The sequence below is a fragment of the Manis javanica genome, chromosome 11 (assembly GCF_040802235.1).
Source record: "Manis javanica isolate MJ-LG chromosome 11, MJ_LKY, whole genome shotgun sequence".
Taxonomy (NCBI): domain Eukaryota; kingdom Metazoa; phylum Chordata; class Mammalia; order Pholidota; family Manidae; genus Manis; species Manis javanica.
Window position 1 is genome coordinate 18,482,933 of NC_133166.1, and position 23,170 is coordinate 18,506,102.

General features: G+C 36.2%; 1 protein-coding gene across 3 annotated transcripts in view; it reads right to left on the minus strand.

Moving 5' to 3' along the window:
- Nucleotides 1-23,170, minus strand: part of ACER3 (alkaline ceramidase 3) — a 177,008-nt gene that overhangs the window by 61,607 nt on the left and 92,231 nt on the right. For all 3 annotated transcript variants that reach the window (XM_073215990.1, XM_037010619.2, XM_037010620.2), the window contains exons 3-5: nucleotides 6,412-6,464; nucleotides 2,876-2,928; nucleotides 481-562 (exon numbers count right to left, since the gene is read on the minus strand). In XM_073215990.1, the coding sequence (XP_073072091.1) occupies nucleotides 481-562; nucleotides 2,876-2,928; nucleotides 6,412-6,464 (188 nt within the window). The remainder of the gene's footprint in view (nucleotides 1-480; nucleotides 563-2,875; nucleotides 2,929-6,411; nucleotides 6,465-23,170) is intronic.

Consider the following 23,170-nt stretch of genomic DNA (forward strand, 5'->3'; position numbering starts at 1 on the left):
TGTTGAAATGAGTATCTCTTAACACAAAATGCAATTCACACAAGGGAAAAAAGTACTAGAGTACAATTAGAAGTGACCAGCTATCTCAACTTATTAGGAAAAGATTAACCATTAAAATAGTTACACGAGACCCAACAGAGCACAACCAATCCTTTTTTAAAAAAAAAAAAGGTGGTAATATGTCCATTCATGAGAAAAAGGTTTTTTTTTCCATTGCTACTAAATATTTGACTTCGGCTGCCCCCAACCCCCACTTTAAAAACAAACAAAAACAAAAACTCTAGATGTTTTAAAAAGTTGTTTCAACTGTTTGAGAAATAACACCTAAACAGGAAACAAAGGAGCAATATCTGTGAGTTCTGTGTAGAAATATTTCAGTTCGAACAGCATGAATGAAGAAAACACTGGAAGCCAAATGTGTTAAACTCCACAAATGGCTAGTTCACGTGTTTAATCTGTTAGGAAAAAAATATGACTTACTGTGGTTACTATTAAACTGAATAGAACTAAGGTAAAAAGCAGATGGTAGTTTACTGAGTTCTTGGTCTTGAAACATTCAAACCTTAAAAAAAAAAGGAGAGAGAAAACCTTGTTTTAGAATATGTAACTAGGAAAACAAATAGAATGCTGTTCAACACTTATATACATGCCTCTGGGTCTAACGATAGCCACCATTTCCTCCCACCTATACTCTCATCTTAGAGAACCCACATTGTCTATAGCCTCTAAAAGGCTGGGAGATCAAGAAAAAGCAGGCATCTGACTTAAAGTGAGACCATGAGAGGCTCTCTCCTGAAAATGTGAAGGTCGAGAGCCAAAGACTGAATAGATTTAAGTGTAGAAAGTCAAATTATAAAGCCATATGGATTCAAGGTCCGACACTGACAAGTGGGCAGCTAAATGGAATGAACAAGTGGATGACTGAGCAGAGAAGTGATCTGCAGGGAAAGAAAAAGAAAGCAGATACAAAGACTTGAAACTATGTGGCCAGGAAGGACTACAAACAAGAGGGAGGGAGAGAGAAGCTGCCCTTCCAGTTCTAGGGAGGCAGGACTTTCTGCTACTGGGACCCACAAGATTTCCTTACAAGAAATAAATCTCTCTTATCTCAAGTATGCTTGAGTAGGTTTTTACATTTTGCAGCTAATGATCCCTGACTAAGACACACTATCAGAGAAAACACCACCCTATTATAATTGTCTTTTTATTTACTTGACTCCCTAACCAGACTGTAAATTCCATGAGTGCAGGGATAGAATCTTTTTTTGTCCATGTTTAGTCACTACCACAGTACCTTGACACACAGGAATATTCAGTAAATAAGGAAATATGAACAAATGTTTGACCATTAGTTAAGGATCAAACTTTTGAGCCTATGTTTTAGGACAAGCACGGAGAGTTCTCTCAGTTTACTAATTAACTGGTTGTGGGAATTTGACCCAACTCCTATTTCCTTTATCTGTAAAGAAAGTTAATTGGCCTAGATGACTCCTAAGATCTTTTACCTTTAAATTCTATGATTTGATAACCTATTAATAAAAGGTCATCTGAGAGTATTTTTTCTAATTCAGGAGCAACAAACTACAACCCAAGGGCCAATTTCTCAGCTTAAGCCAGTTTTTGGAGATAAAAGTTACTGAAATACAGCCACACCCATTTATGTATTATTTACAGTTGCTTCCATGCTACAACGGCAGACTTTAAGAGCTGCAACAGAGACAGTAAGTCCACAAAGCCTAAAATAATTACTGACTGGCACTTTACAAAGTTTCAGACGAGCTCTTAAGTAACATATTTCTTCAAGCTATTCTGATTTTTACATATCTTTAGGAGAAGATATTCTTGAACTAGAAATGACGAACATATTGAAAAGAATCAGAAAACTGTCACAGAGGGGTTCAGAGAAGTCATAAGTATCAGTACTAGGAAACAGAAGGTATATTTAGAAGGTAAGGCCATTAAACTTGTAGCTCAATTTCCAACTCTGATACTTACTAAAGACATGACCTTAGGCAAGTCACCTAAGCATAAGCTTTGCTTATATTCTTAGACAAATTACTAAATTTCTCTGTGCTTCACTTCATCATTTGTATGATGGGAATAACAACCATTTATCTTGCACAAATGTGAGAATTAGAGATGACTTGGTATGCTGCTTAGCACAATTACAAGTACAAAGTAAATCAATATATTTATATAGTATACTATATAAAATTTTTATCTAAGTTTATATAGATATTCATAACTCAAGAAAAGGCAGATTATACAATTTAAGCCAAATATAAGTAAGAATTATTTAAATTGATCTTAGGGCTTCGAGACTACAAAAGTTAAACAACATTACTGTAATTTTCCAGAGATTATACTCTATACTGAGATCACAAAAGTTATAATCTGCTACACCATTACAATCTCCCAGTAACATAACTAAGTTAGTTATGTTAATTCACTATAAGGCAAATATGAATTTTAAAATATATCAAACAACTGAATTAAAAATTTTTTTCTTTTATTATTTATTTTTTAGGGTTGTGATATAGGTTCTTTTCTTTTCCTTTTTTTTCATTGAAGTATCGTTGATATACAACCTATATTATTAAATCCTCACCCCTACTAGTGCAGTTACTATCTTTAAGCATAAGAAGATGTGAAAGAATCATTGGCTATATTCTCCATGTTGCACTATCCCCACGACCAACCTACACTATGATCGAGAATTTTTGTGCCCCTTTATCCCCCTCACCCTTCCCACCTACAACCCCAACCCCTCCCCCATGGCAACCACCAGTCCCTTCTCAGTGTCTATGCGTCTACTGCTTTTTATTCATTTTGTTTTGCTTTGTCAAACAACTGAATTTTAAACATAAGTACTTACATGCAGTATACAAATATACAACAGCTGTAAATCATTGGGAGTTCATCCAATAGCTGTAACAGAGAGATAATAGGACTTAGCTTCAAATATTGTGCAAATCATCAAACTGAATGATTAAGATGGTCACCTCTATCTAATACCTTTTACTAATTATTTTATATATTCATCATCATCTAATTTACTGTGAGTATATATATTTATTGTTTTTGAACAAACAAGCTTATCCATTCATCCATCTGTCTTAATGTACACACCTAAGTAGGATGCCTGACTCACTAGGCAGCTCAGGTCATCTGGTATCACAAACTATGACATAATACCTCCAAGAAAGAATGATGTCGCTATCCACAGGTCTGTGGATGCTATCAGTATTCTTTTGCATTTCCCCCCCATCCTATAGCACCTAAGATGGATAAATTATCCATTAACATATAAAAGAAGAGATATTAATGGCTGGGAAGTCATTTAATCTAAGTAACATGTGTCTCTGAAAAATATTATTAGCAATAATAATTACAGCTATAACATATTAACGTACAAGCTAGAGACTAATAAATGTTTAGACAGGTTATTTCTAATTCTTAAAACAATCCTATAGAATTTATTTATTGATGAGGTATTCATTTAATTATATATCTACTTTCTTAATATATCTACTACATGCCAGGAGATGTGGCAGGAGGTGAAGATGCAATGAAAACAAAGACAGTCAGTGCCCTCAAGGAATTCACAGTCTAGTGAGGTAGAGGGAATAAAAAAACATGCAATTAAATATAGAGTAAAGATTCCAACAAAAGAGGCACATGGAAGCCAGAGAAGGTGGTAGCAGGAAATGAAATAGGGTGATAAGAAAGGCATTCTAGGATGAAGGAGGAGAGCTTACGCAAGTGATATATTCTGGTAATACTGGAATAATGCAAACGTAGAAGGTCTTACGTTGTTTTACTTTCATTATCTCATTTAATTTTCACAATAATTCTAAGGTAGGTACTAGTAACTCCAGTTCAAGATGAGAACACAGGTTTAGATAGTTTAAGTACCTTGTTTAAGATCACAGAGCTAATAAGTAACAAAGCCAGATTCTGAATGGACTCTAGAGCATACCTCTATATTGTTTCCTCCATAACTTTTCATTTGAATCATCTTTAAATGTTCAAAAAAAACCAAAAACCAAAAAACTATCACAGTACCATGATATGGTACAGGTACATCTACCACAAGTTTTATGATAAACAGAAGATTCCTCTATTTAAAGTTGTGAACCAGGATCTAAAATTAAATGTATTTTGCATTTTTATCTTTATTTTAGTTTTCATGTGTTAGCAAAATATTTGTGTAACTATTTGGCTTTTCTACAATATACTGAGGTACTTAAGTGGCCCATTTTGGGATATCTTCTAGGTAAAGGGAATAATGGGGAGTGACTATTAATCAGTAAGCATTCTCCTTGGGATGATGAAAATTTTTTGGAATTAGATAGTGGTGATGGTTCTACAATTCTGTGAGTATACTTAAAGTAATTAACTTGTATACTTTAGGAGGGTGCATTTTATAGTATGTGAATTATAAGATATGTACCTACTTATCCACAATACTACCAGCAACATCGGGAAGTTAACATTGATTTGTTACTACCATGTAATCCTCAGGCCCCATTCAAACTTTTCTAAGTGTCCCAACAATATCCTAAATCTAAATATAAGCACACTCCCCCCTCCCTGCCCCCACACAAAAGGATTCAGTCCAGAAGCACATCTATTTGGTAGTCATGTCATTTTAGTCTCCTTGAATCTTGAACAGTTCCTCAGTCCTTTAATTTTATGACAATGGATACTTTTGAAGATTACATGCTAGATCTGGATGTTAAGGTGTGTGCTCTTTGGTGTTGGGGTTCCCTGCTCCCAGGTTCTCTCCTGAACAGAACTAGAAATGGATATATATATGTATGTGCAGAAATATATATGCTATACCACTTATAAATTGAGTAATTTTGGTCAAATAAATTAGCCTCTTTCAGTTCTAGTACTGAAATCTGTAAAGCATAAGTAGTAACAATCTAAGATACTGTATACAAAAGCCTTGATGTCCCTAGAGCTGGATAAATTTCAATTATTTTTCAGTATGATAAAATTCAAAACCTTATTTTGAGGGTTATGCTGTTGCTCATTGGTATCTGATCGTTGGTATTCCTGCCATACAGTTGTTAAGTATTTTGAGTATCACTCCTGACATTCCTCACCATTTTTTCACATCTGAAATTCTATCTTTATGACTGTTGTCAGATACACCACCTGTAAAGACTCCCCACTTCTGCTTATGTCACAGTACAAGTCTGGTATGTCATTTCATCCTGTCACTACCTAAAAAGTTCCAACTAATTATTTCAGATTCTGCTTAAATATCTTTAACATTAATAGATTCTTCCAAACTCTATATTGCCATAGATTTATACTTCTCTAAAAATACTTTTCATATTATATCATTGTTTACAGATCTGTTTTCCCAGCCATAAAGTATGAGAAGTGTGTTCTATGCTCAATTAGGTCAGACCAGTGTCTTTTTCATTTGCATACTTTCCAAGTCAAGCATGGTGTGCACATCACACATGATGCCATATCATAAATATGTGTGGACTATTACAACCAATCCTAAGAATTCTTATAAATTTAATATAGCTGTAATTAATAATTCATAGATTGTTATATACAGAGATTCTTCCAGAATACCACTGTCCAATATAGTAGCCATTAGCCTTATGTGTGGCTACTGTACTGAGCACTTGAAATAAACTTAATCTAAATTGAGATATACTGCAAGTATGAAATATACACCCAGTTTATTTAAGGACATGAAAAATTTCATTAATAAATTTTCATACTGATTATATGTTGAAATAATACTTTGGATATATTGGGATAAATATATTATTAAAATTAACTGCACCTATTTATTTCTAATGTGGCTACTAGAAAATTTTAAATTACATGTGTAGCTAACATTGTATCTGTGCTGAACAGTGTTATTCTAAAAGTTTCCCAGTTAGTTTCTGGAGAACAAAGAGGTCAAAAGATTGAGGACTAGATATATGGTTTCCTTAGAGCAAGGACAATAAATAAGAATTTTTGCATAGCTGTAAAACCTTGCTAGCTATAGGGCTCCAGACCATTCAAATGGATGCATAAGAGAGAAATATGAGGGAACGTAGACATCTAAGAATGTATTATTTTGGTGAACTGATTATGTCTTTGAAAGATGTCTCGATGAGACTCTGTTCTCCAATCCTGCTCTAAAATTGCGGTCAGAAAGCTATAGTGTTCTCACATGTTTTTTCTACAGATAATTTATTTGCTTGCCTCTTTACTTCATTTAGTCAGTCTGGACCCTTTTTAGTAAAAACTATAGACTACAAATCCCATCCTTTTTTTTTTTTTCAGTCTCTTGTCTCAATATCATCCTGTAGTAATGTGCTATTTTCTCAAATTTGAAGTCTGTGGATTAAAAGAAATAAGTGTTTAGTCAATTTTGTCATTACTGACCTGCATTTCATATTTCAGAGTCATGTGGAAGCACCAGGATCCCATTCCCACCACTGAAATTAAAACAAACAAAAAACAATTAGCATGAAATTCTTTAGGGGTGGCTAAATTAAACTGAGAAGACAATAAGGCATTTTAAAGCACTGAGTTTTAAGAAGAATAAAGTTCATGAAATCTTATGGCAGGATATAGCAAACTCTGCATAAGCTCTACAATTACTGAAATTTTGGTATAGAAAAGCAAAACAAGTACAGTGTAAGTTCTCTTAAGTTCCCCCCACTAAGTGATTCAATAGATTAATCAATATTCTCCATTTTTTCTATAAAATACTACCTGATTACTATACAAGAAGATATGTCAAAGAAATAATCAATCCTCCCATGTTTCCTTCATATGCTACATCTATAGCTTTTCTTCTTCCTTCCTAATTACAACCCTTAAATAGAATTCGTGCCTCATATCGAATTTACCGAGTATCATAATTCCTCCAGGTGGTAAAGATACCTCGAGACAAGTGCTGGGCATAGAAGCCACAGGGCATAAATCTGCAAAGAAGTAAAAAGCTAACCTTTGCAAACAATATGGCTTCTCTCTCACCAACTTTACATTTCCCTGTATGGCCCCAGAAGATGACTGGTTAGCCAGAGACGGGTAAGATTCCTCAAGGGAGGAACAACCTAAGACAGGCACAGTCGCAGGGGGGCCATCAGGTGAGAATTTGGGGATCAACAGAGGTGAGGCTCAGAACCTCACCCCCCCTGCTTTGAGAGAAATCTTCTGCATCCATAGATGTCTTGCTGCCCTTGTCTAGCCTGGATTAATACTTAGTCCATAGGCACGCACCTGATCATCTGATCATCTACATTTGCCTTCTTACAGCACTAAACTATGTTTTCTACCTTTATCTTGCATCTACCTACCACTTCAGCATTTTATTAAAAATAATAATAATAATAGGAGAAATGTGGGATCAACATATAAATCAAGTACAAAAATCAAACAAATATTCATATTTGACCTGATTGTTTATAGGTCATAATGCATGATCAAAACCCAAAGTTTCTGTGATGAATGCCCTTGTACTGTTCACCATGTAAGAATTTATTCACTATGTAAGAATTCGTTCACCATGTAAGAACTTGTTCGTTATGCTTCAGAAGATTGGAGACTGACGAGAATTAGGCTGGAGATGGATTAATGATTGTACATTGAGCGTTGACCCCACTATACTGAATTTTATTGTTGTTAACAACCATTTGATCAATAAATATGAGAGATGCCCTCTCAAAAAAAAAAAAAAAATACTACCTGATGCTCAGGATAAGCTTTAGCGGTCATAGCAGGTTAACTTCTTCAGTACTTCATTCTGATACAAATAGCTGAACTGTATGCTTACTAAGAGCCAGTCAGTAACGTTTGTTCCCAAAGCTGTTAACATACATTTAATTATCAGAAATATGACTACAAAAGAGAGTAGTTGTTTCTATAACAGCTATTTAAAATCCTTAAAACAGACTGAATAAAAGAGAGTTGCTAATAAAAATTGCTGTTGAGTTAGGTGTGGGCAAGATGTCTGTTACAGACTGGGAAAAATAGTAAAAATCTAGAGATTTTTATATTTGTGTCTCAAAGTTCTTCCCAAGTGCCTCTATTTTAAGTAAACTGTTTTCATTTTGGAGTTAAAAAATTTTTTTTGTTTTTAATGGATGAAAGACTAAAAGTGAGTAGAACTAAAATTAGGACCCCACAGTCAAAGGCCATGTCCTAAATCAAATAATTGTCAAAGGTTGTATCTTTTAATTAAAATAAAACTTAAGTGGGTATCTCTATATTTTTTTCAATAATGATATGCTTTGCCTTTAAAAAAATCAACTGATCAATATTAACCCCTAATCACATCTGATAATAGGGCTTCTACTGTGATTCATTAAGTTTAGTTCAACAAGCATTTACTGAGCACCTGCTATTTGCTAAATTCAGTCACAGATGCTGAGGTACAAAGATAAGTTCAGTCATGGCATTAATAAAGCATATAGACTAATGGAGGGGACAGGCAAATAAACAAGATGTCAGTACACAGAGATATGATAAAGAGATATATAAAGAGTAAAATGGGAGCACAGAAGACAGGCACTATGAAGGAAGTCGGATAAAGCAAGAATGATTCAAAGAGCTAGCCTTAAGGATACAGAGGAGTTAGCCTCACAGAGCGAAAAGGGTGTCACCAAATAAAGTGTATGAAGCCACTGGAGAAAAATGTAAAACTCTTTGTCACTCTTGCTTTAAAAAACAATCACTACACACATTATCACATCATCTTCTACTACTCAGAATGAGAAAAGTAAAGTGTTATGATTGTCTCATTGAAGAAATGAGGAGGCAGAATGATTGATGTCTTTTTTCCAAAGGAGAAACTGGAAGATGCAAACATGGATAAATTAGTGGAAGAGAGAAAAAACAAATCTTGTGAGTTATTTAATGTCACACAATATACTATGAAGTAAAAAAATAAAAATGAAGTGGGATGGCTATTTGTCCTGAAAGGTAGACTGGCCACTTAATCATACTGTCTCAAGGTTTTACCCAAACCTTTTCAGATGTTCTGTTGTTACCATTTATTATACAGCACTAAAAGTATGATTTTTCAGAAATCTCTTCAATTTATTTCAACAATCCATTTGGAATGAAATATAACAGAACATCATCACCTTTCTCCACACAATATTTTATATTTTGCCGCTTGAAAGTAAACCACCAATTTTTGCTAGATTATCAGCTTTTTTTTAGGTTTTTGAGGAGCCTCCATACTACTTTCCATAGTGGAAACACCAATTTACATTCCATACGACCCAGTAATTCCACTTCTGGGAATTTACACAAAGAAAACAAAATCTCTGATTCAAAAAGATATATGCACCCCGTATTTATTAATGCATTATTCACAGTAGCCAAGATATGGAAGCAATCAAAGTGCCCGACAATACATGAATGAAGATGTGGTGCATATATACAGGGGAATATAATTCATCCATAAAAAAGAAAGAAATCCTGTTATTTGTGACATGAATGAACTTAGAGGGTATTATGCTAAGTGAAATAAGCCAGGTGGAGAAAGATAAATACCACATGATTTCACTTATATGTGGAATCTAAAAACAAAAGAAAACAAAATGAACAAAGCAGCAGTAGACTCACAGACACTGAGAAGTGACTGGTGGTTACCAAGGCGGAGGTGTTGGGGTAGGTGAGTAAAACAGGTGAAGGGGATAAAGAGGCACAAAATCTCATAGTACAAATGAGTCACAGGGATGAAAGTACAGCATAGAGAATATAGTCACTAGTTCTGTAACACCCTTCTATATCGATAGATAGTAACTACTCCATAGTTGGGGTGAGCATTTAATAATGTATATAACTGTTCAATCACTATTGTATACTTGAAACCGATATAATACTGTATATCAACTATAACAGAAAAAAATTTTTAAGTATCAGCTTTAAATAAATTTATAGTATGTGAGTTACATCTCAATAAAATGCACAACTGCTTTTAGTATGTTCACAGGCTTGTGCAACTATCTATCTAATTTTAGAACATTTTCATTACCCCAAAGAGAAACCCCATACCTATTACAGTCACTTCCTATTTCTCCTCAAATTCTATCCCCTCCTCAGCCTTAGACAACCATTAATCTGTTTCTCTGTCTCTGTAGATTTGCCTGTTCTGGATTTTCATGTAAATGGAATACAATATACAGTCTTCTCTATATAGTTTCTTTCATTTAGCACATTTAAGTTTCACTCATGTTATGGCATGTATCAATAATTCATTCCTTTTATGGATATTCCATTGTATGAACATACTATGTTTTATTTATCCACTTATCAGTTGATGGGACATTGTTTTGAATTGCATGTTTGTGACCTCCTGCCTAAGTTCATATGTTACAGGTCTAACCCCCAACGTGATGGTTAGGGGCCTTTGGGAGGTAATTAGGAATAGATGAGGTTATGAGGGGGGCCCCGTGATGGGATTAGTGTCTTTATAAGAGGGAGAGATAGGGCCTTGATCTCTCAACCTGCCTACATGCACCAAGGACAGGCCACGTGAGAACACGGCAGGAAGGTGGCTGTCTGCAAGCCAAGAAAGTGGCTTCACCAGGAAATGAAATAACCAGTACCTTAATCTTGGACTTCCCAGCCTCCAGAACTGTGAGAACTAAATGTTTGTTGTTCAAGCCACCCAGTCTGTTTTGATATGGCAACTTGAACTAAGATAGACATTCATTTTTTTCCCACATTTTAGCTATTACAAATAATGTTGCTGACATTCCTGTACAAGTTTTTGTGCAGACGTTATGTTTTCATTTCTATGTATGTAACTAGGAGTGGAATTTCTGAGGCATATGGAACTCTGGTTAGCATTTTGAAGAACTACCAAGTGTTTTTCACTCCCAACAGCAATATATGAATTTCTCTACATCCTCCCAATACTTGTTATTCTGTCTTTCTGATTACAGCTATCTTAATGGATTGAAGTGGTATTCATTATGGTTTTGATTGGTATTTCCCTAATGACAACCCCATTCCTTTTTTTTCATCTAATAGTTCCACATTTTAGATTTGTCTGATGTTTTTAATGGCCCTTATTTTTTAGATTCACAGCAAAACTGGAAGGTACAGAAATTTTCCATTTACCCCCACCCCCACACCTGCATAGCCTCCCCAAATAGATCAACATCCCCAACCACATGGTTCCTTTGTTACAACTGATGAACCTACCCTGACACATCATTGGCCCCAAAGTCCATAGTTTACACTACGGTTCACTCTTGGGTACAGCCACACTTATAATGACATGTATCCACCATTATAATATAACAGAATAATTTCATAGCCCTGAAAATCCTTTGTGGTCTTCATCTTTCCCTCTCCCCGAATCCTTAGTAACCACTGATCTTTTTACTGTTTCCCTAGTTTAGTCTTTTCCACAGTGTCATATAGTTGAAGCCTTTTCAGACTGGCTTCTGTCACTTGTAATATACATTTAAAGTTCCTCCATGTCTTTTCATGGCTTGACAGCTCACTTATTTTATTATTTATTTATTTATTTTACTGAAGTATAGTTCATATACAATGTTATATTAGTTTCAGGTGTACAACATAGTGATTTGACAATTAATAGCCATTACTACATGCTTGAGGTGGTAGACTGAGAACAGCTTTTAAAGTCATATTAAAAGCTGCTTGAGATTTGGCTTTTATCCTGAAGAAAAAGTAAGTTGTTGAAAAACTACATACATATACCCAAACACACACACACACACTCACACACACACACACACACACACACACACACACACACACACACACAGAAAGAGAGAGAGGAGAGAGAGAGAGAGAGAGAGAGAGGGAGAAAGATTAACATGATAGGTTTTGCATTTTAAAAAATATCTCTGGTTACAAGGCAGGGAATATCTGAAGGAGTAGTTGCCCAATTCTGATAGCAAAAAAAAATCTTAGCAACCCCATATAAGTATCTTTTTTTTTTGGTATCATTAATCTATAATTACATGAGGAAACATTATGTTTACTAGACTCCCCCCATCGCCAAGTCCTCCCCACATAACCCATCACAGTCACTGTCCATCAGCACAGTAAGATGCTGTAGAATCACTGCTTGTCTTTTCTGTTGCACAGCCCTCCCCATGCCCCCCCCCATATATTATACATGCTAATAGTAATGCCCCCTTTCTTTTTCCCTGCCCTTATCCCTCCCTTCCCACCCATCTTCCCCAGTCCCTTTCCCTTTGGTAACTGTTAGTTCATTCTTGGGTTCTGTGATTCTGCTGTTGTTTCGTTCCCTCAGTATTTTCTTGCTCTTATACTCCACATATGAGTGAAATCATTTGGTACTTGTCTTTCTCTGCCTGACTTATTTCACTGAGCATAATACCCTCTAGCTCCATTCTGCTGTAGGCAGGTAGCACGTGTGTCAGCTGGGAAAACAAAGTTCTTTTCTGTTTGCTGGTCGCCTTGCCCTTCTCCACTGCCTGTGTTGGTTACCTACACTCCTGGAGCAGCCTCCGGATTAATCCCCTAAGCTGCTGTGGGTGTGTCTCCATCAGGGTAGGGCAGAGCCCTGTGGGGAGTGGCAGGCATGCTGGGTATGCTCTCCTGTGAGAACGGCGCCCCTGCCAGGCGGATGCATGCTGGTGGCGGCCTTTGGGTCTGGCCCTGGCGGCTGTGTGCCGAGAGGAGTTTCTGGGCGGCTGCTGGGGGTGTGGTTGCTCCCGGGCCGCTCGGCTGCCACCACCGTGGGCTCACGCATACCACTCCTGGGCAGCTTGCTCGGCCGCCACAGTGTCACGCCAGCAGTTCCCAGGCCGCTCGGTCGGCCGCTGCTGCTGCTGTGGTCTCATGCAGGCCACTCCCACGCCACTCAGTTGGCTGCCACGGCCAGCTCGTGTGGGCCACTCCCTCACTGCTTGGTAAGCCGCCACCGCCACTGCTGCCAGCTCGCGTGGGCCACTCCCGGACCTCTCGCTCGGGTGCTGCTGCTGCTGCCGCCACCGCTGGCTCACACGGGCCCCTCGCTCAGTCACTGCTGCTGCCACCGCCAGCTCGTGCGCCACTCAGCCGGTGTGTTGGGGTCCGCTCTGGCCGGGGGAACTACTGGCTGGCTGCTTATCACCGTGAGAGGCTTCAGAGCTGTGCTGTCGCCTAGAGGGTTAGGTTGCCTGGAGTTCCCCGGGATTCCCAGCTGCTGGGCTAAGTGTGCCGGGACGATTCCGTCCAGCTGTGAGGTCCCTGTCCCTTACAGACTTTCAAAAAGCACTCACTTTTCTTTTGTCCCAGATGACCCAGTTGCAGGGACCCACTTGCAGATTTTGCCCTTCTGTTTCTCTAATATCCAGCACATTGTGCACCGTTTGTTCATGCTTCTGGTGCGGATTACTAGAGCTGGTTGTTTAGTAGTCCTGGGCTTTCACTTCCTCCCCGCTCCAACTCCTTTCTTCCCGCTATGAGCTGGGGTTGGGGGACACTCGAGTCCTGCTGGGCCACGGCTTGTAACTTACCCCCCTCTTGTGATGCTGATTTCTCGCAGATGTAGATGTAGCCTGGCTGTTGTACTGTATCCACTGGTCTCTCTTTTAGGAATAGTTGCATTTGTTGTATTTTCAAAAATATATATGTTTTTGGGAGGAGATTTCTGCTGAACTACTCACGCCTCCATCTTGGCTCCTCCTCCCCATATAAGTATCTTTATTTATAAATTGTTCATACTGCTGTGTTAAGACACTACATATATTTTAAAACACAGAAAATAGAAATTTGGAAAATGAGGTAAAGAAGTAACATATATAGACACAGATGTTACACTTTTCTTCCTGCACTCCAACAGATCATTTTTCTCACCCCTTGGGTGTGAGCATCTCTTACCAGGTGACTGCTAGTTTAAATGATAAAGACAAAACTCTTTGTAAGGCATACATGGAGCTTCATAATCTGGCTCCACTCCTTTCTTTTACTGCAATTACAGTTCAATTGAACCTGACTGGTCTCTTATCTCACACTATCAACTTCCAGTCTGCTCTGCCTTTGCTCATCCTGTGCTAACCCTGTCATTTCAGCCTGGAGTACTGATCCCACTCATCATCCACTCCTACCTGCCTCTAACCTACGTCTCTTGAAATTTTATGCGACTTCTAGATCCAATTTATTCTTTGCTTTCCACTCCTCTCACGTTTTTTCTTGTAAAAGTTTCAAACTTCTGAAATGTTGAAAGCATATCACTGACAAGGTGATGTGAGATACAACTTAGACTCACAGGTGAACATATGAGAGAGAACATGCAAATGGAGAAAGTACACACAGTTTGAGTAAAGGTATGGAGATGGAAAATGTTTAGGGAAAAGGATTTCATTTAGTAAGACTGGACTGAGTATATAAGAGGAATAGAAAATAAGGCAGGTGAGCTGGGAGCATACAGTGTTCTTAGTTTGCATATGCAATACCAGGGCAAGGCATAGAATTTTATACACTTTATCTCCAAACCTTTCAAAGGACCTGTAAGTTATCCCTACAATGTTCTTCCCATTTTGTTTAGGAAGAAAATGGTGTTCAGAAAGGTTAAGAAATTGTCCAAAGCCAAATAGGTAATAAGTGGCAGAGACTGATTAGAAACAAAGTCTATCTGCCGTAAAGCCTTTCATATGTCACACCTATCCTTGGAGGTAGTTATGAAAAACTTCAGCATTTTCATAAGGTTGTAGGGGGGAAGATGTCCAAAAGGACAGAAGGTTTGCTTAGGAAAAGAATGCATGGTGTCCCATGCCACCTGTGAGATTAGTTAGAAGTCTAGGTTAGAAAAAAAATGGGTTCTTAATTAGAATGATTACAATAAAAATGGAAAAAGACTGATTCTAGACTTCATTAAGATAGAAACAGAAGATATGACAAATGAAGGGATATGAGAGTCCAGAGGGCAGGAAGAATAGAGGATGAAACTGTGGTTTTGTGCCCATGACCTAGGAAACCTGTGGTACAGGGAACAAGGGCAGGAGGTGGTTTGCAAAGGGAAGGGGGTAGAAATAAACTGTGATGGCCCAAAGCAGCCCTCTAGAGTACACCAGACAGGGGAAACTCAGACACATTTCCACATTTCACAAGTAATCAAATGAAAGTTCAGGGAACATTTTGGTCACTTCCTTTCTAATCAGTGATTAACTCAAGTGCTCTCCAGACACATTGAAATACTGGGGGAAAAAATGTGACTAAGAGGATAAACACTGATATTCTTGAGTTTCACAAAATGTTTGTCTGATTATACCCAAAGGAAAACTATAATGCACTATGTGCTTTAAGTGGGGAGAGGGGAGAAAAGACCCTCCCAGCTTTAAAAATCAGCAAGTCACAAAAGCAAAAGAACAATTTAAAATACACCACCAAAGTTAGCAGTATTAGCATGATTTGTTTCAGTGAAGACTTACTTATGAAACTTATAATGAAAAATAAGTTGTAATTTAAGGCTGCACATAAAACTGACTTGATAAGATACAGGTTTTAGAAACTATTCTCCAGAAATTACTTCTTTAGTGTATAAACTTGTTATAGGAAAGGGTAATTTCTTGGTAAGAATAATCATCACGACAAAATCAGAGGCACCAAATAAAATCATTTCAAAAGCTTGGTATGGAAATATATGGCACATATTTAAGAATCAAACATTTTCATTAGATAAAAAGAAATGAGAGCAAGGTATGATTTCAGGTTTTTTATTGAATTCAGGTAAAGATAGCAAAAAAATATTCTGCAGATGTTCAATATTATTTTTTTCTCAACAGGACATATTTTTTGTGGTTATAGCAAGACTATCAAAAGAAAAATTGAACCCACTTTAGAACCTATTTTTTCCTTTTTAAATTCTGAATCAAAAAGGTGGTAAAACAAATTTAATTTAGCATATTTTCCCAGTAACAATGCTAAAACCTGACCAAAAAAATCAACGAATGGTCCCTTAAGATTAAAGTATCTAATTAGCTCACTTAGACTTTACATAAGTGAGTTAGAGATACTGGAATGTCAGGAAGAGTATAAACCTGGAACTTAAGATGACTGAGGGGTCAAGTTCCAGTTCTCATTTGTATGGGGTTCATTTAGGGCAATGCTAAATCCACTTCCCATGTGTAAGCCTCAGTTTCTCATCTGTAAAGTATAAATAATTAGGGAAATTAAAACTTCAGTAAGATACCACTACATACCAAATCAGAATGTCTAAAATTAAAAAGACTGACAAGTGTGGGCTACAGCATGGAAAAACTAGAATTCTCAGATATTCCTGGTGGGAGTATAAATGGTCTAACCACTTTAGAAAACTGTTTGGCAGTTTCCAATAAATTTAAATACAGATTACCCTATGACCTAGCAATTCTACTTTTAGACATACACTCAGAACAAAGGTATATGTAAGAATATTCATAGAAACTTTATTCATGAAAGTGCCAAAATGAAAACCAACTGCCCATTAACAGGAAAATGGGCAAATGAGTTATATTATATTCACACAATGGAATATTACATATCACTAAAAAAGAGTAAACTACTGATATAAACAACATAGATGAACCTTAAAAACATTACATCAAGTGCAAGAAGCCAGAACATATACTATATGATTTCATATACATAAAGTTGATATATAACAATTTTGCAGAATGATGATTATCTCTTTGGGGATGTATTGCCTGAGAAAGGGCAAAGGGAACTTTCTGGGGTGAATTAAGTTTTTCATTACCTTGATCTGGGTGGTGGTTACATACTTAGGATTTGTATATTTTACTGTATATAAAATATCTCAACTTCAAAAAAGAAAAAATTGGGAGGGGGAACCTCTTGCTTCCTGTGCTCCAAATATACTTTGCCCTTCTAAATACTCCCACCCAAGTGAATTGCTTTAGTACCATTCATACTGCTTCTGCAACACCCATCTAAGCCTTAAGGCAGGTTAAGTTAATAACAAACAAATGTTCCACAACGGTAGGAAAAGTAAGAATACAAAATAACAGTGATAATATCAAATGTGAGATAACGTGGCAACTGAAGGGAAAATCAAGATAATTCTGTTTAAGGATATCTATAGCAAAAGGAGGGAACTTTTTGAACTGCCTAGGGAGGTTAGGGTATATTAAACAGAATGGCGCTAGAGCAGTAATAATGGACATCATAATAACATAAATAAGACTAGATGATTTTTTAAACTTATTTTCTTAAAAAATAATTGTCATTCAATTACTGTCTTAGTCTGGCTCTAGCCTTAAACACTGAAACATGAGCCACAATTGAGGCCACAGGAACCAGATGAAGAGCTATCACAGCAGCCTGCTTTCTATCTTAGGCTATTTTCTACCAAGCTTTCTACCTTTCTACTTTTACTTTCTGGCTATTTTCCTGGCCAACTCATTTCCTCACTTCCTATTTACTGACTACACAGGTTACTTAGCTATTTGTGGCTCCTGCTTCTCTGTGAGCCTGTCTGTGGGTTTTGGCTACTACGTTGGACATGTTTATTCAAAGTTCAGTCATATGAAAACCACAATTGCATATTTGCACAAAGATTAGGAACTATTAACCAAAAAAATGAAAATATTATTTCAGTTGGACAATGGGATTATGAGTATTTTGCATTATTTTCTAACTTTGTCTTGAATGTTACTATCAAGTTACTTTTTCAACAAAGTAGAAGAAAAGATCATTAATGCTTCTGACAACGACTAGAAAACTAGGACTAAATAAGGTAGTATGCAAGTTACAAAATGATATCCAAAGGTCTTTTTCATAGCACACTGATTTTATGTCTGTCTTATCAATAAGTGTAATTGCTACAATATTAGCCTGGTACACAGTCCACTCACTTTCCCCTTGATAAGAGGCATAATGTTCTTAGGATCATTTCAGATGACTTTGATATTGACTGGTAGTGGCAGACAATAGGTATGATCACACTACACTTGAGGCTGCGCCATGCAAAGAATTTCTAGTGATCCTTTTCATGGAGAAAGCCTTTGTGTCTCTCTGACATTTCTACTTCAGCAACTTCCTATTTCAGCATTGGACTTAGAAAGAGACAGTAAAAATCTTATAGACTTTTCTTGCTATACTTTATTTATTTTTTGGCTATTTTACAACTCATTTTAATTTTCTTGTTGCCAATTACCTACCCACTTTGGTAACTGCACAACAAATACATATGCACAGTGACAAATAGATTTTGTTGCTTATTTACTTGCAGTTCATCTTCCCTCAATGTAACATAAGCTCTCTGGGTACACAGACTGTTTTTTTTTGCTGGCACATAATAGGTACTCAAAACTATTTGTAAAGGAAAGAATAAGGGGTCAGTTTTCTATGGTAAATAATATAAACCACATTTGTGACTTTGGGAATAAAGAGCGAAAATCAATCTCAGGACAAAAAGTGAAATCTTGTGGAAAAGGTTTCTTTTGGTTTGGTTCTACTTTGAATAATGCACAGTTTTAATTGCTGGCTTATGGTATACTGATTAATGGTGCAAGATAGAGCTTCGCCATTTGTTAGTTGTGTGATCAAGTTACTTCTCTTCTCCAATATTGCATTTACAACATGAAGTTAAACAGTTCCTCAGAGGTTGTGGAAAGCTTTAAATGACATAATACAAATTAATGTACTTATCATAGAGCCTGGTATATAATAAATGCTCCATGAATGGTAATCACTGTTTTCTCCTCAAACTACAATTGTAAGAGGAAATTTTATGACCTCATAAAAATTAATGATTAAACCCAATATCCCATGAAGCTTGGAAAATTCTAAGAGTTCTTACACCAAAAACTAAATAGTAAATAAGAAGGGAAAATTTAGCTTCAAATGACTTGTCTTTACTTCAACTTATTCTCCTAATTTTATTATGGGACAAGGAGTATTAAATTCATTTGACTTCTTTCTCATTTTTCTATATAAGCAGAAATAATGTTGCTGGCTTTTAAAATGTTTACTTAAAACAAATATTAGGTTTATTCCCCCTTCAACTTAATAGCAAATTTTACTAAGAGACTGACTAGAAATATAATCAGAAGACATCTTTGATTCTTCTATTGATTTGTTATAAGCATCTCTACCTTTCATAAAATGTGTAATCTGGGATACGATACAGTAGAAAAATAAAGAGGAAAAGAAAGATTTTAGACAAAGGGCCTGAGTGGTTCCAAAGCAGCAGTAACTGGGATGGTGAATTAAACTGAAACCAGGCTAACTGGAAGAACTGGCAATTGCTCAGGGACACATGTCCTAACTCTTAATTTCCCTAACTTCCTTACTGTCCTTGGCACGGTCTGCTCATTGCACCTAATGCAACTATTAGCACATACTCAACTTTGTTTGATTATGTCTGTCTCTCCTGCTAAATTATAAGCTCCAATGAATAAGATTTTGTGAATTACTCTTAGCACACAATAGATTCTCAATAAATATTTGTTGAATTAATTTAAAAAATGACTAACTTCTTAGTGGATCTTGGCTCCCAGCCAGAACACAATGACCCTCATAAATTACCAACAGTCTGTTCCTAATATATTTCTGTACAAAATCAAAATCCCCAATTCTTTCTGCACAATCTCCCTCAACTCCAAAAATTAAGATAAGTGCATATCAATCAAGTAGTTTACAATTATAAATACTGGATTTTTGGTCACAAAATTAAAATACTGAAAATCTTGCTATAGTATTCAGTAAATGTCCTTGACTTCTTAATCAAAATTGTTTCCAGTTAAAGTTTGTTCTCTCTCTGTGTGTGTCTGATTCACACACACACATTTTTGGGTGGGGGACTCATTTCAAAGAAAAATTTGAACAAGTGTATAAAAAAGAATTTTAGCAAAATATGCCTATTGTTAGAGGCAGTTAAAATAAAGGATTCATTCATCAAACATTCTCATGTGTTCAGTTTGCACCAGCTATTGCTGAATGCCAGAAATCCAGAAGAGGAAAACTCAGCCCTGCTTTCAGGAAGCTTAGTCTTATAGAAAGGACAGACACTTAAAAAGGACTGTAACAGTTACCAGATGCACTGACATAAGTGCAATCAAGAAAGCAAGAATAAGGCATAGAAATAACATAAAGAACAGAAATTGTCAAATCAGCAAAAGCAATCCTTGTGTGATCACTATCTATCCTGGTTCCTGTATTTATTTACTTACTCCCAATACCTTATTTATTGTTAGATTGTTTGGTATACAATAAGCACTCAATGAACTTTTTTTAGAAAAACAAACCTTTTATTTTGAAAATATTTTAAGATAACTGTGTAATTTATGAAAATATTAAAGTAAACTCCTATATACTCTTAACCTAGATCTACTATTAACATTTTGCCATATTTTCTCTCTCCAAATAAAAGTACATAAAATAAAGGAATAAATGCAGTGTTGCTATTTTGTTGAACTGTGTGAGAGTAAGCTGCAGACACTATGAGCTTTTACCCCTAAATATGTTAACATATATCTCCTAAGCAAGGACATTCTCTCATATAATCACAGTACAGTGATCAAGTTCAGGATATTTATCACCAATGCAGTCTCATTATCTAATATATAATCCTTATTCAAATTTTGATTATGTGCCTAATATCACCCTTTAGACCTCCTTCTCCTCATGCCCCAATTCAGGATCCAATCCAGGATCACATATTGCATTTAGCTGTCATGTCCCTTTTAATCTGGAATAGTTCCTCAGCCTTTGTCTTTCATGACCAACACTTTTTGAAGCCAACAGGTCAGATGTTTGACAGAATGCCCCTCAATTTGGGTTTTTCTAATTGTTTTCTCATTTTTGATGTAGGTTATATACTTGTGGCAGTAATACTGCATAAATGGGTTTCCTTTCCAGTGTATCCCACCAGGAAAATCAATTGTTAGTTTTTAACACTATTAATGACACTAACTTTCATTACTTGAATAAAGTGGTATCTGCCAGATTTCTGTGTTGTTACCATTTTTTCATTTGTAATTAATAGTATTCTGCCAGGAGATACTTTCAGGCTGTGTAATTATCATGTTCTCCAAACACTTTCATCCAATATTTTTAGCAGTCACTCACTGATGACTCTTATCTGAATCAATTATTATTATAGTGGTTGCAAATGTTGATTTAAAAAAAAAACACAACTCTATCATTCTCTTTATTATCTACCTTAAAAAAAAAGCTTTCCCTTCTCACACCATTTGTTTGTTTGTTACTATCAGGACGAACTTGTGGGTTTTTTTTTTTTTTGTACCATCTATTATAACCAAACACTACCATTTTTCATTTAGAAGTTCAAATTGTCCTGGTTTGGCCAAACTGCCTTCTGTCATTTTGACAAGATTCCCTCATTTTCTGAGCACTTTCCTACTTATTGCCATAACAAGATGTTCCAGACTCATTTTGTACTCTCCCCATTTCATCCCAGAAATAAGTCCTTTCTCTAAGAAGCCTTCAATCCTTTTAGTGAGGAAAGATTTTTAAAAACCTAGGCCTAGGTCCGAGGTGTGTTCATTGCTGCTTAAGACTCCTGACTTCCAGGCCCTTTCAGAGGATAGAACATAAGAATTTTTAAAATCATTTTGTTAACTCTAATTCTAACACCACAGGGTTTCCCCTTGCCTTCCCCCACCCAAAGCTGTATCTCCTATCTTTCACATGAGAACCCTAGCTCCTAACAATACCAATACATTTTCTCATTTACTTAATCCTAAAAAGCATACAAAAATAACTTCAGAGTTGCTATATTCATACTACTACCAACAATAAACAGTAAAATAAAGTAATACACATTAATATAGTTGGTAGAGTAAGATTTAAGATTTCATTGAATTTCCTTTTGTTTTCAAATTGGGGATATGTATAAGAACAGGGCATTTGAATGAGAACAGCATTCAAAGAAAATGGGATGAATATTTTCACTTCCTGTGTGATAACGTTCTCCATTTGATAAACGGTTACATTTTTAATTAAGACTTTTTTAGAGCAGTTTTAGGTTCACAAAATTGATCACAAGATACAGATATTTTCCAAATAATCCCTGTCTCCACATGTATACAGCCTCCCCCATTATCATCATTGCCACAAGAGTGGTACATTTATTATAACTGATCATTAGCACCCAAAGTCCTCATTTATATTACAGTTGTACATTCTGTGGGCTTAGACATACTTATAATGACATGTATCCACTACTATAGTACCACATAGAATAGTTTCATTGTCCCAAAAATCCTCTGTACTGTGCCTATTCATCTCTTCCTCCCCACCTAACTCTGAGCAACCATTGAGCTTTTCACTGTCTCCATAGTTTTTCTTTTCCACAATGTCAGAGTTACAATCATACAGTATGCAGCCTTTTCAGACTGGCTTTTTTCACTTTCATTATGCATTTAAAGTTCCTCCATGTCTTTTCATGGCTTGACAGCTTCTTTCTTTTTGGCACTGGATACATTCCATTGTCTGTAGGTACCGAAGTTTATCCATTCACCTACTGAACGACCTATTGGTTGCTTCATTTTGGCATTACGAACACAGCTGCTATAACATCTCTGCAGGTTTTTGTGAGGACATAAGTTTTCAATTTTGGGGGGTAAATCACAAGGAGTGTAATTGTTGGACAGTATGGTGAGGGTATGCTTGTTTTTGTAAAAAACTGCCAAACTGTCTTCCATAGTGTCCATACCATTTTGCATTCCTACTAGCAATGAATAAGAGTTCCTGTTGCTCCACATCCTCCCTATCATTTTATGGTGTCACTGTTCTGGATTTTGGCCATTCTAATAGATGTATAGTGGGATCTCACTGTCATTTTAATTTGCATTTCCTTGATGGCCTACAATGTGAAGCATCTTTTCATATTATTTTCCATCTGTGTATCTTCTTTGGTGAGGTGTCTGTTAAGGTCTTTGGTACACTTTTTAATTGGGTTGTTTCTTTCCATGTATTTCAGTTTTATATTTACATTTTATACACAAGGAGTTCTTTCTGTATTTTGAATAATGGTCCTTTATCAGATGTGTCTTTTGCAATTCATTTTCCTTTGTATTTACTTTTAAAGTCCCTTCCCCTAATTTCTCCTACTCCTTTTCTGGTTGATCTAATTATATTTTTAAATATGTGAAATCATAACATGTTTCCAAAAATAAAAACAGTACAAAAAGGTATACTCAGAGAAGAGTCACTCCTTCCTCTATTCTTTTCA